The 15,479-nt window shown below is 36.0% G+C and overlaps 1 protein-coding gene across 1 annotated transcript in view; it reads left to right on the forward strand.

Annotated features, from left to right (window-relative positions):
• Positions 1-14,762, forward strand: part of Chmp4c (charged multivesicular body protein 4C) — a 34,066-nt gene extending 19,304 nt beyond the window's left edge. The window contains exons 2-5 of the mRNA XM_004841995.3: positions 4,839-5,016; positions 7,416-7,530; positions 10,262-10,403; positions 10,591-14,762. Of these exons, the coding sequence (XP_004842052.1) occupies positions 4,839-5,016; positions 7,416-7,530; positions 10,262-10,403; positions 10,591-10,655 (500 nt within the window). The 3' untranslated portion in view covers positions 10,656-14,762. The remainder of the gene's footprint in view (positions 1-4,838; positions 5,017-7,415; positions 7,531-10,261; positions 10,404-10,590) is intronic.
• The last annotated feature ends 717 nt before the right edge of the window (positions 14,763-15,479 follow it).

The raw sequence follows: 15,479 nt of genomic DNA on the forward strand, positions 1-15,479 counted from the left end.
CATTTATATCAAACGATTAAATGAGCAAAGTAAAAATGGAATTCAAGACAAGAGAGAATATCAGTATGGAAGGTGGTAAGAATAAAACATATTATCTTCAGGGGGATTCAAGAAGTTATTGCATCTTTGAAACATGAATGAGCAGCCATGAAAACCAGCAACTAGATAACAAGAAAGTACTTAGAAATTAACAACCTAATTTAAAAAATCAATTAAAGGGTAAGAAGAGTAGAATAAATTTGGCTGGAGTCTAAGTTAATGATCTGGAAGATAAAGTCAAGAAATTCTCCCAGGACCTAGATTGAAAAGATGGAAGCATAAATTAATAGATTAGAGGATAGAGCCAAAGAATTCAAATCCATCGTATAGGGATTTCAAAACAGAAAAAGTGGTAAAGAGAAGGGTAATGAAATGGATGATTAAATAAAACCAGAATAGGGGCTTCAGAACAAGAGTAGACAGAAGTAATGGAAGAAATAGATAATAGATAATGATTTACCAAAGGCAAGGAAAGATTTATTTCTTCAGAATAAAAATACTGAATGCTTAGTTGGAAAGAAACAAAAAGTAAAAGATACAAGATTATAAATATATTGATGACATTTTATAATGCCAGGATAAAAACTAAAGTCTTAAATATTTTCAGAGAAACAGAAGAGGTTTTTTTTTTTTTTTTTTTTTTTTGTGTGTACCAGGGATTGAACAGGACCTTGTGCTTGTGAGGCAGGTATGGTGCCACTGCACTCAGTCCCCGGCCCCCAGAAGAGCATTTTATCTCTAAAGAAACAAGCATATTTTTATCAAATGTTTGAAATGTTGACTATGCCAAGACAATGGAAGTGTTTTTAAAAACTTCAAAATATTTTGAACCTAAAATTCTGTAAAAATCTAAACCATCACTCAAATTTGGAACAAAATGAAGACATTTTCAGAGGTATTCAGAGAATAATATCTGTGCACTTCTATCTGTGTACTGAATTTTATCTGTGTACTGAAAATACTTTCTTGAAAAAATAATAGATTCACTCCAGTAATTATAAAAGCAAAACAATTTAAGAAAGAGAACAGTGTAAAATTCAAGAAGCCATAGTATGAAAATAAGCCAGTAAACACTATACCTTAGAGTAAATATTGAAATTATGACTGTGAGCCAATTGCTGAGAAATGCTCCCTTAAAGATTAAAAGGAGAGCAAAAAGATTGCTTATCATCTGAAACTAGTCAAATTACAGATTGTTTTAATCAAACATTGTGGGGTTTGGGAAGAAGGGAATCTTGTTTGGGAAGAATAAATAATAGATAAAAAATAATTTTCAACACATTAGAAAACTTGTCATATTACTTGTGTATATTTTAAATACAAGTATGTGAGGAGAATAAATTAAGTATATAAAATGATAAACAGATATTTGATGAATTTACATTAAGACATGAAAACAAAGAGGACAAAAAGTATAATAAACAAAGCACACAGAAGATGACAGTAAAAAGACCACATTGGATAATGTATCTGTACAATAATTGAAACTGAGTTAAAGTTTACCTTAAAACACCGAGATTATCTAAGTAGGCTACAAATTTTGTCCCAAACTAAATATCCAAGTATATGCTATTTGTAGTAGGCATCTTAAAAATGAAAATGAAGAAGAATTTTTAATTCAAGGTCTAGGTAAAAATTGTCACAGGCAAATTGTAACCAAAAGAAGATCAAAACATTAGTTAATAAAAACAAATAAAATTTAAGGTGAAAAGGATAAAATGAGACAGGGTAAAATTATATACTGACTTTAAAAAAGGTTTTAGTTAATCTTCTTATGAAAAATTCACATAATCACCACAGGTAAAGTTGTTGCAGAATCTTCATTCCTTCTTTTTTTGCCAGCACCAACACTGCTCTTTGCAGCCAGCCTGACTTTCTTCATTCCGTTCTGTTCCTTTCACTGTTTCTTTGAGATATTTTCCCACTCATGTAGGCCATGTCTTGCTAGTCTATGTTTGAGTTCATTTTTCTTTGTAGAATTCAATGATTCATAAATTGTGCTAAAGCCAATTGTTTTGCTACCACCCAAATGGGTCCAGAAGCAAAACACAAGATAATATCTTGTGTGGTATTTAATATGTAGGCTAATTTCCCCAAAATTTCTGTTGCCTTCTTGGGTGTTTCCTTTGAAATAGTCAGTTGCTCATGAACTTGCTGGTCTGGATAGTTATTGTGCCATTCATGATGGTTGCTGGTCCTCATAACCAGAGAGGGAGAAAAAAAATTCTATACTGGTTACTAATAAAGTTCACCAAGAAAATGTAATGGCTGTGAGTCTTCCCACACCAATAAAAAAACACTGGAATTAATAACCTCCCGTCTCAATGATGTTCTGTTGGGGTTACAAGAAATTGACCAAAACAGAGGTAGAAGACTTTTCTCAGAGATCTCTCTTGTTTTGTTATTATTTTTTGGAATAGAGTTGGATTTTTTTTGTTAGTACATTTTTGCAGTACATATTGATTACATTTAACATGTGGAGTTGGTACATATACATAACACAAGTTAATTCTTTTTTTCATCCCCTACCCTTCCTATTCCTCCTTGCTCCTTCCACTTCTTGGTCCCTTTCCTATTGGCAAAAGGTCTATTTTCATTCTTTTTTTTTTTGTACCGGGAACCAAACTCAGGACCTTGTGCTTGTGAGGCAGGCGGTAACACCACTAAGCTAAATCCCTGGCCCCTATTTTTCATTCTTTTCCCTTTTTTTCCCATTCTGTTTCCCTCCCCATCTCCCTTCCATCTTGTTCCCCTTCACATTTGGGAAAAATCTCCCTACTTCTTATTATTCCTATTATTTATCTTTTATTTTATTTATATTTGGGGTTTCTCATATAAGAAACCATACAATATTTAAGCTTGTGTATTGATTTATTTCACAGCACTGAGATACCACCTTACTCTATAAAGAATGGCTATCATCAAGAAATCAAATAATAACAAATGCTGGTGAGGCTGTGAGAAAAAAAGGAACCCTTCTATATTGTTGGTGGGAACATAAACTAGTACAAGGACTTTGGAGATCAGTATGGAGATTCTTCAAGAAACTAAAATAGAAATTCCATTTGACCCAGCTATTCTCTTTCTAGGCATCTTCTCAAAAGAGGTAAAGTCATCATATTTCAGTGACACATGCATACTTATGTTTATAGCAGCACAATTTATAATAACTAAATCTTGGAATCAGCCTCTATGTCCATCAACAGGTGAATGAATAAAGAAGGCATGGCATTCATTATAAACAATGGACTACTACTCTGCTATAAAGAATGGTAAATGAGTTATTTGTAGGGAAATAAATGCACCTTGAGAAATCTCTCTTGTGATAATGTTACCAGGTTGGGAGTCTTGTCTGGGTTCTTGGTGTCCTAAATAAACTATTGATCAGAATTCCCAAGGGTAGCAGCAGGATTGATTTATTTGAAAGAGAAAAGACAAGATGAACTCCACAGGGTGGGGGTGGGCTAGTGAGAAGAGCTTATACAGCTGGGGGCTTGGCTTTGAGGGGTTTCATCTTTCAGTTTTGGAATCTTTTGACCTTTATGATCACTTATCTGTGTATGAACATTCTTTTGCTGTTTTTTTCCTACATTTTTCCTAAATGTTGTATATATAGAGATGGACATTAAAGCTTTATTTGTATGTGTCTTCAAAGGAACTACAGTCAGGAGGACTCAGTTTTGTAGTTCCAGAATGAAGCAGGTAAAGGGTAAATGGGAGGCTTAGATAGATAACGTTTCTCTAAAGGCAATAGTTTTCTCTCACTGTATGCCGTTTAATCCTGAATGTGATTCTATCTGCATAGATTTCATGAACACTCGTGGTTAGACCTTAATAGCCTCCTCATAATCATTTTAGATCAAGACATGGAGCTCAGCAATTTAGGTTCTGGTTCCAGTCACCACCCAGCAAGCAAGTCACTTCCTTTCTCTTTCTTAATAAACTTGCTATTAATGAACTCAAAGTCTGAGGGAACTGAAGGGATACTTAAGGACATGACCTCACTGTCAGGCCCATGTGCATAATGGGACATAGTTATGCATGACTTAGCATAGACCACTGTGCGTATGCAATATGGTCCTGCCAGGACACACAGCTCTTGAATTTCAGTATATATCGTTATGTCTGATAGTGACTATATAAGGGCTAAAGAAATAAAGACAGGCACTTTTTGGGCTCTGGCTCTGCTGCTGCTGCTTTCATGGATCTTGGCTTTGCATCTGGGGAACTCACAACAAATGCATGGACCCCTCCCAGATTCTCCCTGGGAGGCTCAGCCCAGAGACTTGCCTTTCAATAAGTGAGTGAAATCAACATCTGTGAAGATCTTTTCCTTCTCTACAAGCTTCTTTTTCTTTTCTTTTTTCTTTTCTTTTTTTCGGTTCTGGGGCTTGAACTTGGGACCTTGCGCTTGCGAGGCAGGCAGCAGAGCCACTGAGGTAAAACCCCGGCCCTACGGGCTTATTTTTTTATTTCATGACTTTTACTCATATTTTACCTATCCTTTTTATAAAATCTAGTATGAACAGAAACATTTCTCTAACATATTTTTGGAATGAGCAAAGACACTTTTTATCCTTTTACACTTGCTAGATAGTTAAAAGAATAAAAACTGTTTGAGGGAGTGGTAGTTAGTATAGTGATTGGGAGGACAGATGTTGCTTGTAAGTGTCTCGGGACTATTTGGTATGCTCTCTGTTATTAGGTAACAGCAGTTCTGAGTCTGTGGTTGTTCGAAGCCAATGTCCCTTGAGTGTCTCAATCTCTTCCCTTACAAATGTGGACTCTTCCTTCTGCAGCTGCATTGCAGGCACTAAAAAGGAAGAAGAGGTTTGAGAAGCAGCTTACTCAGATCGATGGCACCCTTTCTACCATTGAGTTCCAGAGAGAAGCCCTGGAGAATTCCCACACCAACACTGAGGTGTTACGAAACATGGGCCTTGCAGCAAAAGCAATGAAAGCCATTCATGAAAACATGTGAGTGACTTTGATATTCCTTTCAATCATAAATATCCTCAGTATTGAAAAGCCTTTGAAATCATAATGAGTTTTGGTGGAATAGGCTCATGCATCTGAAGCCTTTCAATTTATTGAATGGGATGCTTTCTCTTTTTTTTTTTAATTTTTAAATTTTTTTTGGTACCAGTGATCGAACTCAGGACCTTGTGCTTGCAAAGCAGGTGATGGAACCACTGAGCTAAATCCCCGCCCCTAATGGGATTCTTTTTTGAGGGGAAATTGGAGGTTACAGTGACACCACCAAAACAAAAAACTCATGAAAAATAGAAGGGAGTCCATTTCTAATGTTTCTCAGTTTCCTTATGATTGTCCAAAATTAAATACTTTAATTTTGTAACCCTGAAAAGACTTCATTGTCAATATCTTGGAGGATGTTAGCACTGTAGGATAGAGGTTGCCAAAACTTTGACAGGAATCAGAATCTTCTGGATAAAGTGCCAATAGAGAGAATGAAGTTGAATCTTTGAACTAGGATAGAGTTTTGGCCTTTTCATTTTTAAATAAATTCCCAAGTGATTCTGATTCTACCCCACATTTGAGAACCACTGACCCAGAAAAATATTTATCAAGATCAACTTCTGCAGTTTAGGGATCAAATACCTGGGTTTATATTCCCAGCTGTATAGCTGATTATCCATTGACCAGATTACTTTGCCTCTCCATGATTTAGTTTCCACATATGTAAATTGGTGATAATAATGGTACTTCCTTTGTGTGGTTGCTGTGAAGTTCAATAAGATATAAATAGAATGAACTGAGGAGAGTTCCTGGCAGAGTCTTCACTCGATGATCCATGTTTTTAATGACAGTGGGGCTGGTGGAGATTTGCTTTACTTTTGCTCTGGAAAATAAATGCCTGAGACTTGATCCTTTCTTGATACTGGACATGATAGTGGAATCCAGGCCAAGGGTGCATAAGAGTACTGAGTGACTGAAGAATGTAGACAAATTTTTATACAATGGGCAGAAATGAAATAGGAAGAGGATGGGCCAGTGAAGATAAACTTACCAACATTTTTTTTCCTTGATAATTCATTAACATCAGCCACTATTTTGGCAGCTTTAGAGAGAGCATCAGATTCATCATCAGACTCAAAATCCTCTATTGCTGCTGTTACCTGGGAGTTGAAATGTACTACAAAGTTAGCATTTCTCTCCAGGTAACTGAGCATCCTCATACCATTGTGTTCCTTCTGAGGAAAATTCACCCCCACCTCCAAACTGTAGCCATACATTTCTCATATTCCTTTTAATCAGTATAATCATTATGCATATAATTATAAAGATTGGAGCTACAGGGTGGTAGCAGAGTGGTAAATATATTATTTTTGATTACTACATGAAAATATGTCAAAGTCTACAGCTTTTATGGTATGCAGAGTCTGAGAAACTCAAAAAATATTAGTTCCACTGGGACTCAAACTTTCAGTGTTTGGGTTACTTAGTAATAAGGAAAGGTGTCATTTTTCTTGTAGTCCATGAGTCTGGCCTACTTTTAGAGTTGGAGGAATGGTTTAGAGACTGAGTGTTATAGAAACAGCCCAGAATGTGGCCTTTAGACACTAACAGGCTGAAGGGTAGGGGCCAGTGGGACTCGTGCTAGAAACTGTTGTTGAAGCAGTCGTCTGTCCTGTGGCTTTCCGGATTTCTTTGCTGTGGTTGTTGATTCTTCCGAGGGCTTAGGCTGCTCTCTGTAGTAAACCCCAGGGCAACCCAACTGTTGGAGACCCTTAGGGAGCCAGGATCTCAGAGCTACTAGGTATTATAGAAAATAGTACTCTAGTTCCAGAGTTTAACATCTCCAAAGGCCTGCTTTCAGAGTGGCTACTGAAAGCTGACATGTGTGGCTTGGTCATGTTGGTCCTCGGTGTTCCATGCTACTATTTTTCCCAGAGGTAATACACAGCAGCACATATTTAAGTTTTACATATGCCCTACCAAATTTTCAAAATGGTTGTATAAATATTGTTAGTTATAAAATAATTTGATTTCTAATGACTCCCAGTGATAAAGGCCATTTACTTAATATTTAAAATGTGAATCTACAGGACTGTTAATTTTTAAATGCAAATTATTATTATTATTAGTAGTAGTAGTAGTAGTATTTTTTTTTTTTTGTACTGGGGATTGAACTCTGGTTCTTGCGCTTGCGCAGTAGGCGGCAAAACCACTGAGCTAAATCCCGGGCCCACATGCAAATTATTTTTAAAGTGAATGAGTATTATCACCAGGATTTTTTGTTATACTACTGAAATAATTTTTTATTAACTTTACTCATTTTTCATATAGGTTTATTCCTAAATTCACTAATTGTAAGCTAAAATTTTAAAATATTTCAATAAAATATTACTTCCCAGGGATCTGAACAAAATCGATGATTTGATGCAAGAGATTACAGAGCAACAGGATATTGCCCAAGAAATTTCGGAAGCATTTTCTCAACGGGTTGGATTTGGCGATGGTTTTGATGAGGTGGGTAAGACAATATAAACAATGTGGTTTTGTGGCTGCCATAAAGCATAGCTTCCTATAATATGGAGTTGCCATTTCCTTTATTACTTAAAGAATAAATGGTAGTTGTTGGAAATGTACTTCTCTTAGGAGGTAAATTAAATGTTAGTAGATCTGATTTAAAGGAAAGATTAATATAGTTTGGCAAACAGCCTGCTAATTAAGTTTTCAGCTATTAAGGGAAACGCAGCATGTGATTATGTAAAGTTAGTGACTTTTAATGGTTGGAGCCCAAATAACCCTATTACAAGGAATCACATGCTAGCACATCTGGGCAAACAAAGCAGACTGTGTCAGTCTGCAAAGAACAGACATACCATGCTCCATAGCTATTAAATTAGAGGTTAGGCTGCCTCTGTTTATGACTCAGCCTATGAAACAGAACAAATGTGGAGTGGCATTATCAACACACACATTCCATTTAGATTAATCAAGTCCAATAATACAGTCTGTAATTATAATGATGGTGTCTTACACTGAATTTCAATTGTTCTACTCAAAGCTCACACAAGTAGGACAAGGACACATTTTGAAACATTTCCAAATCTTGGAGTAGCATAGCAAAGTATCCAACTTCCTGCTTTTATTAAAAATGATACATCTTTTATTTTATTTTTTTTATTTTATATTTTGGTACCAGGGATCGAACTCAGGACCTTGCACTTGCGAGGCAGGCACAGTGCCACTAAGCTAAATCCCTGGCCCTACATCTTACAAGTAAATATGTGGTTTCATGGAATCCTAGAAAATGGGAATTCAGTGTTTATAACTTTTAAAAAGGGATCAAGGTTTGGCAAAATATGGCTTGTAGCCCAAATCATTCTTATAGTGACAGATGACAATGGTTTCACCATATTAAAGTGTAGAGAACAAAAATAAAGAAGACCACATGCCAGGGGAAGATATGTGACCTATGAAGCCTAAGAAGTTACTGTTTGGCTATTCATAGAAAAAGTTTGCCAGCCCATGGTGTAGATGAATAAACATCCGGGCCGGGGATTTAGCTCAGTGGTTTTGCCACCTGCTTCGCAAGCACAAGGTCCCGAGTTCGATCTCCGGTACCAAAAAACCCCCCAAATCCCCCCAAAAACCAATCATCTAATGAGTGCAATATGGTATGGTGAAAAGGACCAGGGGCTGATGAGGATATCTAGATTCTACCATTTAGTAAAAACTTAAATAAGTCCCTTTACTTTTCTGACCCTTAGTTTTCTCATTTATAAAGTGGAAACTATTGGATTATCTTCAAAATTTCTTAAGATCTGCAACACTTTTATAATGATCAAATAAGTGCCTGGTACCTAAAAGCCAAAAATGATGGAGGAGATGAGTACTCTGTTGTCATCATATTTGTAAGGAAAGCATCAGTATCTTTCTGGTGCTGTTAATAAATATCAAGCACTATTGGCAATTCTGGGCTTGCATTCAACATACGATACTTTATTCTGACATTAATATAGTTTTCATATTTTTTCCTAATTGCTTTGTGAGCAGAAATAGAACATCAGAAAATTTATCCTGATGTCATTTTATACATAGAACCTGTGGAAAACCATAAAACACATACCTATTCTGATGATGGTATGTCACTGAGACCATATACCTTTACATTTTATTCCTTTTCATGTGGTTAATTTAATAGAGGTCAGATAGCATGCTGCAAAATTGATACTCATGGACATTATCAATGAGTGAGAGACTTAAATATCTTCTCTCTTGCTCCATGGTGCTGTAATTCTCCATTTAATATATTTATTTATATGTCCTTATCCCAAATCCAAGCATTAGCTCTTTGAATGTAGAGAGTGTTAATTCAGTTTTGGGTTCAAAAACTTCCCAGGATGGACATCGTAAGAAATTTGTTACGAGTGAATGAATGAATAAATAATTTACTTGGTTGAATACAAGTGTTTATTTCTCACTATGATATTTTTCAATATGACAACTTCAGAAGTACATGATGACAAATTTAGCTTTGACTGACAACTTCCATCTGAGGACTTAAGGACAGGTAGATATGAACTACTTCAGTCATCTCAGACCTGCCATAAGGTGACCTACATCCCTATAGTCTTAAACTAATATTGCCTTTCTGCATTTTTAAACAAAGAATTATTTTAGAATAAACCTAACTCACCCAGATCATTGTTAAAAGAGAAAATACATTATATTTATATTGAATTGAAGTTTTTAATACCTCAAATACATGCATGATTTATATTGACTGATGATTTGACAAAGGAGCCAAAGTACCTTTGATTCTTTTTATTTTCTGTGTTATGGTCTTGCTATATTTGTTTTCTCAATAGCATTAGCCCAAATAAAAATATTTATTTTCTTTAATTAAAGTTTCACAGACTCTTAACAGGAGAAAAGAACATATTGGAAAAATGACAGGCAAGGTGTAAATTTCCCAGAAACTGAAGAGATTATATATTCAGCTAGCACAAATTACATGAATGGCTGTTTGCTGAAGTATTATAAGATTAACTACAACAAATTTGCACAACCCCAAATATTCATTTTTTAATCATTGCTCAGTGTTGCAAAACAGACTTAGTTTCAAAATAAATATTCCATTTCACTGGGTTCTCACATATCAATTGGGTAGCAGATGTTCTTGTTATTGTGTTTAGGGAAACCCACTTCTTGAAACGTTAACTCCCTAATTCTTCCTTTCTCCTATGTTCAGGATGAGTTGATGGCAGAACTTGAAGAATTGGAGCAGGAGGAATTAAATAAGAAGATGACAAATATCCGGCTTCCAAATGTGCCTTCCTCTTCTCTCCCGGCACAGCCAGATAGAAAGCAGAGTGCACATAGGTCTCGCACAGGTCTGTTAGAAAAATCCACTACATGTGTTCTCATAGTTTGCTAAAGTAATAGGCAGACCCACCCTGTTAAGCACTTACTTATATTTGATTTCATAAATTAACGCATTTTATACATAATTCATTCTGTTTTCTATGCTGAAAATGTGAATGACTCCAGGGACTAAGTTTTATTGATTTTATATTCCAGCATCTTCCAGAAGGACCGAAGAGGAAGATGATTTCAACGAACTGGCAGCTTGGGCTTCTTATTAAACTAAAGTGGAATTTTTGGACACATATTAATGAACTACATATATAAGATATAAGAATATTTTTGCCAAGTTCAGAAGTTAACAGATATCCTGTTTTATATTTACACTTGATGAATAATTGCCTTTTAAGTTTCATAATTAAAAATTAAGGGGCCGGGGATTTAGCTCAGTGGTTCCGTTGCCTGCCTCGCAAGCGCAAGGACCCGAGTTCGACCCTGGTACCAAAAAAAAAAAATAGTCTTTATAATTAAAAATTAAGAAAGGAGTCATGTGTAGACATAGAATCTACACAGGTCTTAGAGAATCCCTCCATATGAATGGGGTGGGGTCATTGTACGTCTACTTGGTCACTACTGTATTTCCAGTCTTGGCATGTAGTTGACGCTTTCTATATATATTTGTTGGAAGGAAACTGAATTCTACTGACATAGCAGACATACAACAGTTTAAAGTTGTTGATTAAGGATACATTTAGGAAAGCTGGGGAAAATTTCCTTACATTGTAACTGCCAGGTTCATGGGTGTATTTATCATCAATAGTAAACAGAAATACATTGTATCTCTTTTAGGGGAGATTTCTTGCTCCAAAGTTGTGTATAAGTCTATGTACATGTAGTTGCACTTGAGTTTTGCAATTTAAAACTTTAAGGAGCTTTAATTGACATTTATTATCCCAATTAGGCTTGGAATGGGGCAATGGATGCATTTTCCAAAATGTCTGAAAGCTCTAACAGCTTACACTGCTGAGCAAGAATCTCCTGGGTGTAATTTAGATACTTAGGGATCTGCGTTAACACTTCCAGGCCATTATGATGCTGTTATAGCTTCAATGTACTAAATGTGGGAGTGTTTATTCTTTTCTGTTTTGTGCTCTTTTGTAGTTTTTTTACACTTTGCAGCATATACTTTGTAAATACAGAAAATACTGGCATTTAAAAGTATATCTTGAATAATATTTTGGCCATATTTATTTTAAAATCAAAACAAATTATATAATTATGTATTACCTATAATAGACCTTAAAATGGCAAATACCATTACAGAAAATGTTCTAGTATTCTCTACATTTGCTTAGTAGTGTAGTAGAATAGAAAGAGTGCTAGATCCAAAGATAAGAAGCCCTGGTTTTAGTCTCCGGTGTGCCACGAGCATGTGTCATAAGCTTTCTGAGCTTCTGTTTCTTCACTGGGGAATCTAAGAGCTGGACTCCATGATCCCTAGTGGTTCCATTCCATCTTAGGTCTTTGGCAACCTTCTTACCCTTCAGAACGTGAAGACCAGATCTTTCTTTTTCCTCAAGTCCTAGTTAAAATGACCTTTGTTTGGGGAAACTTCTTGCTTTCCCAGACTAAATTAGGGCTTCCTGCTATATGCTTTCATGGCTCTCTGCAGTCTCTTCTTTCACGTTTCATGATTATATTACATCTTTACTTGAATGATCACTTAATTATTGTTTTTTCCTGTTGAAATGCAGTAACCATGAGAGCAGAGACTGTATATCTTTTAGTCCAATCGTCCATGCCCAGCACTCTGCACCATTTCTCATACACAGCAGGAATTCAATCAATATTTATTGAATGAACAGAATTGAGCTTTTATATCTTTTGGTACAATAGCATAACAGGAACTAGATTTATCTTCTGCCCTTAAACAACTAGAAAACTGGACAAAGTATAGAAAACAACCATTTTCTGACATTGGGCAATGGGCAATGCTGGCGGTAATTCCCAACAGAAGGGAAACCAGTGCCCTGGCTCAGTGCCTTCCAAGGGTGAGGACCCAGACAGAGCCTTGTGGTCTTGAACTGTGGTCTGAATGTTTGCCTCCCACCCCTATTCTTACAGTGTAATCCTATCCTAATCCCCAAGATAACGGTAGTAGGAGATGAGGCCTTTTGGAAGATGACTAAGTCATGAGGGTAGAGCCTCAGGGATGGGATTAGTGGTCTTATAAAATAGGCCCAAAGGAGCTTGTTCATAACCTTTAGTGTGTTCAAGTGAGAACACAGGACAAGGAACTATTTATAAATCAGAGTGAGGAGCCCTCACCAGACACAATGTCTGCTGATGCCTTGATCCCAGGCTTCTAGTATCTTCTAGAGTCTGATGCCTCTAATACTATGAGATCTAAATTTTGTTTTAGATAAGCTTCCAGGCTGTGGTGTTTCATTATGGCAGTTCCTACAGATTAAGACTGAGAAAGAGTACAAGAAGACTACAAGGAGAGGGATCCTTCAAGTTTTTGGCTTCTGTATGTGTGTAAGGAAACTACTGAGGCTGAGAGGAACTGGTAGAAAGATACCAGCAGATCAATCCTCAGAGCTTCCACAGGGTCCCACAGAGGTGCCACCAACCAGAGTGGAAAGATTTCCTAATATGGGGGAGTCCTCAGAGGGATGTTGCCTCAGTAATAGGTTCAAATTTTATCTAGGCTGAAGGCTACTTGGGTCTGCCTTAAAAAACCTTAAGAAGGCCGGGGATTTAGCTCAGTGGTTTTGCCGCCTGCTCCGCAAGCGCAAAGACCTGAGTTCAATCCCCGGTACCAAAAAAAAAACCCTTAAGAAGTAAGCCTCAAAATGATCAAATGATTCCAAGTGACTGAACAACATTTCAGAAAAAAACCCTCTTCAATACTTAAAGGAATATAAAAATTAATAACAATAACAAAATAATTCAAACAAAGCTCAAGCATATAGTAGTATAACATTTCCAAAGCCCAGCATTTTTCAGGAAATTTCAGTCATGCAAAGCAGAGAAGTGTAACCAATAACAAAGAGAAACATCATATAGGAAGAAGAGACTCAGAAGTGACATAGACAAGAGAAGACAAGAATGTTAAAGCAGCTTTTATAAATATTCTCCCTGTGTTGGCTAAAATAACTGTAATAAATATGTTCCATAACTTCAAGAAAGGAGAAGAAAGCATAAATATAGAATATCATAGATGGTATTAACAGTTTTGACACTGCCCCCCACAAATGTTTCCACCTGAAAGCATTGTAACAGAAACCACCCTAAATAAAACAGAGAAAAGACTGGGAAAAAAATATACAAGAAGAAAAACAAAACGAGAGCTCAGGAACATATTAAGCCACCTATCTTATAGGTAATTGGGGTCTTGGAGTGGTGTAGGAGGGCTGGGAGGCTGAGTTGGAAGTTACTTGAGGAAGGTAACAGGAGAGAAAAAACATGATTAGAGAAATAATGGCCCAAAATTTCCAAATTTGATGAAAACTATAGAGATACAATTTAGTGAGACTGCTGCTATAACAAGGTATATGAGAGTGGGTCATTTATAAAGAAGGTCATTTGGCTCACAGTTCTGGAGACTGAGAAGTCCCAGAGTATGGTGCCAGCATCTGTGTGTCCTGTGGTGAGGGCCTTTTTGCTGTCTCAAAGCATGGTGGAGGGCATCGCATCTGACACAGAGCAAGCATGCTAGCTTGGACTCTCTTCTTAGAAAGCCACAAAGGCCATCATAGGGGACCCATTCTTGGGACTTCATCAAATCATTTCCCAGAGATCCCTCCTCAAAATACCATTAACATGTGAATTTGAGGGCTAAGATTCCAACACATGAGCTTTTAGGGGACACATTCAAATGATCTTAAGACCTCAAGTAGAAATCCTTGTCTTTCAATGACAAAAGTTACTGTGGCATGTTTAAAATGTTAGAACCTCCCGAGTGAGAACTCACAGATGTTTGAACATTTCTTCTAATCCTGATTAAACACACATGCCTGGAGAGTTCATTAGCCACGTGAAATGAACACTTGAAATGTGGCTAGTACAACAGAGTAAATGCATTTTAATTGCATTTAATTTCAGTTAATTTAAATTTAAAAACCAGTACTAAATTAATTTATTAAAAAACTTTGATTATGTTTGAAAAACTTGGCTATGCAAATCAACTGTTTTTACTGTAAAACTTATGAAATCTATATACTGACCAGGTATTTCTAGTGGAAATTTGCATCTGATTTGAGATGTGTTCAAAGTGTAAATTACACATTGGGTCTCAAAGACTTTGTATAATTTTATATAGATCACATGTTGAACTATTATTTTAGATGAACTGGGTTAAATAAAATGTGTTAAATATAACTTCATATTACTGAAATTTATTTTACCGATTTCTTTCTGCTTTTTAAATGTGGCTACTGGGAAATTTAAAATTACAAATGGGGTTCTCATATATTTCCACTAGCTAGTTTGGGCAAATCAACTTACTACTGTCAATAAGTATGGAGATAATGTTCAAATTGGAGTATAAAAATGCCAAAAGCATTAAAAATAAAATAATACTTTTCTGTTAGATAATAATTCTTTTTTACTCTAAACAGAAATAAAAATATTTTGAAATGAATCATAATGTGGCCCCTCTGCTGACACTAAGCATGAAACTCAGTAGAGAACAGTTGTACAGGTAGCTCATTCTTAAATTGGAAAGTATCAAAAAGAATAAAGGTATTAATTAGACATCTGATTCTCTCCTGCAAAGCATCCTTAGTGTGGGAAAACTCTTGGAAGTAACCAGATGTGGGATGTTGGCTGAAAATTGGTTCCACCTCACAGTGGACCTTGTTTTTAGCAGTGCTGGATAGCTTGTTAGTGCTGTGTACTTCTGTGTAAAATGTTTGCCAATATATTGGTTAGGTTGTTTTGACTTTTGTAAGAAACACATTCAAGGAAACTTGAGAGATAACTTGAATTTGTTGGAAGTGATCTGAATAGTGATAACAATAGAAGGAAATGCTTAAAATGCAAATCTAAGGAATGTTATAAAACAGAAAAAAAAACCCAGCAGCCAGATCTAAGGAAGTCAT

Source organism: Heterocephalus glaber, unplaced genomic scaffold, assembly GCF_053883595.1.
Source record: "Heterocephalus glaber isolate CG9 unplaced genomic scaffold, H.glaber_assembly_v1.0 deba00001553, whole genome shotgun sequence".
NCBI classification, from domain to species: Eukaryota; Metazoa; Chordata; class Mammalia; order Rodentia; family Bathyergidae; genus Heterocephalus; species Heterocephalus glaber.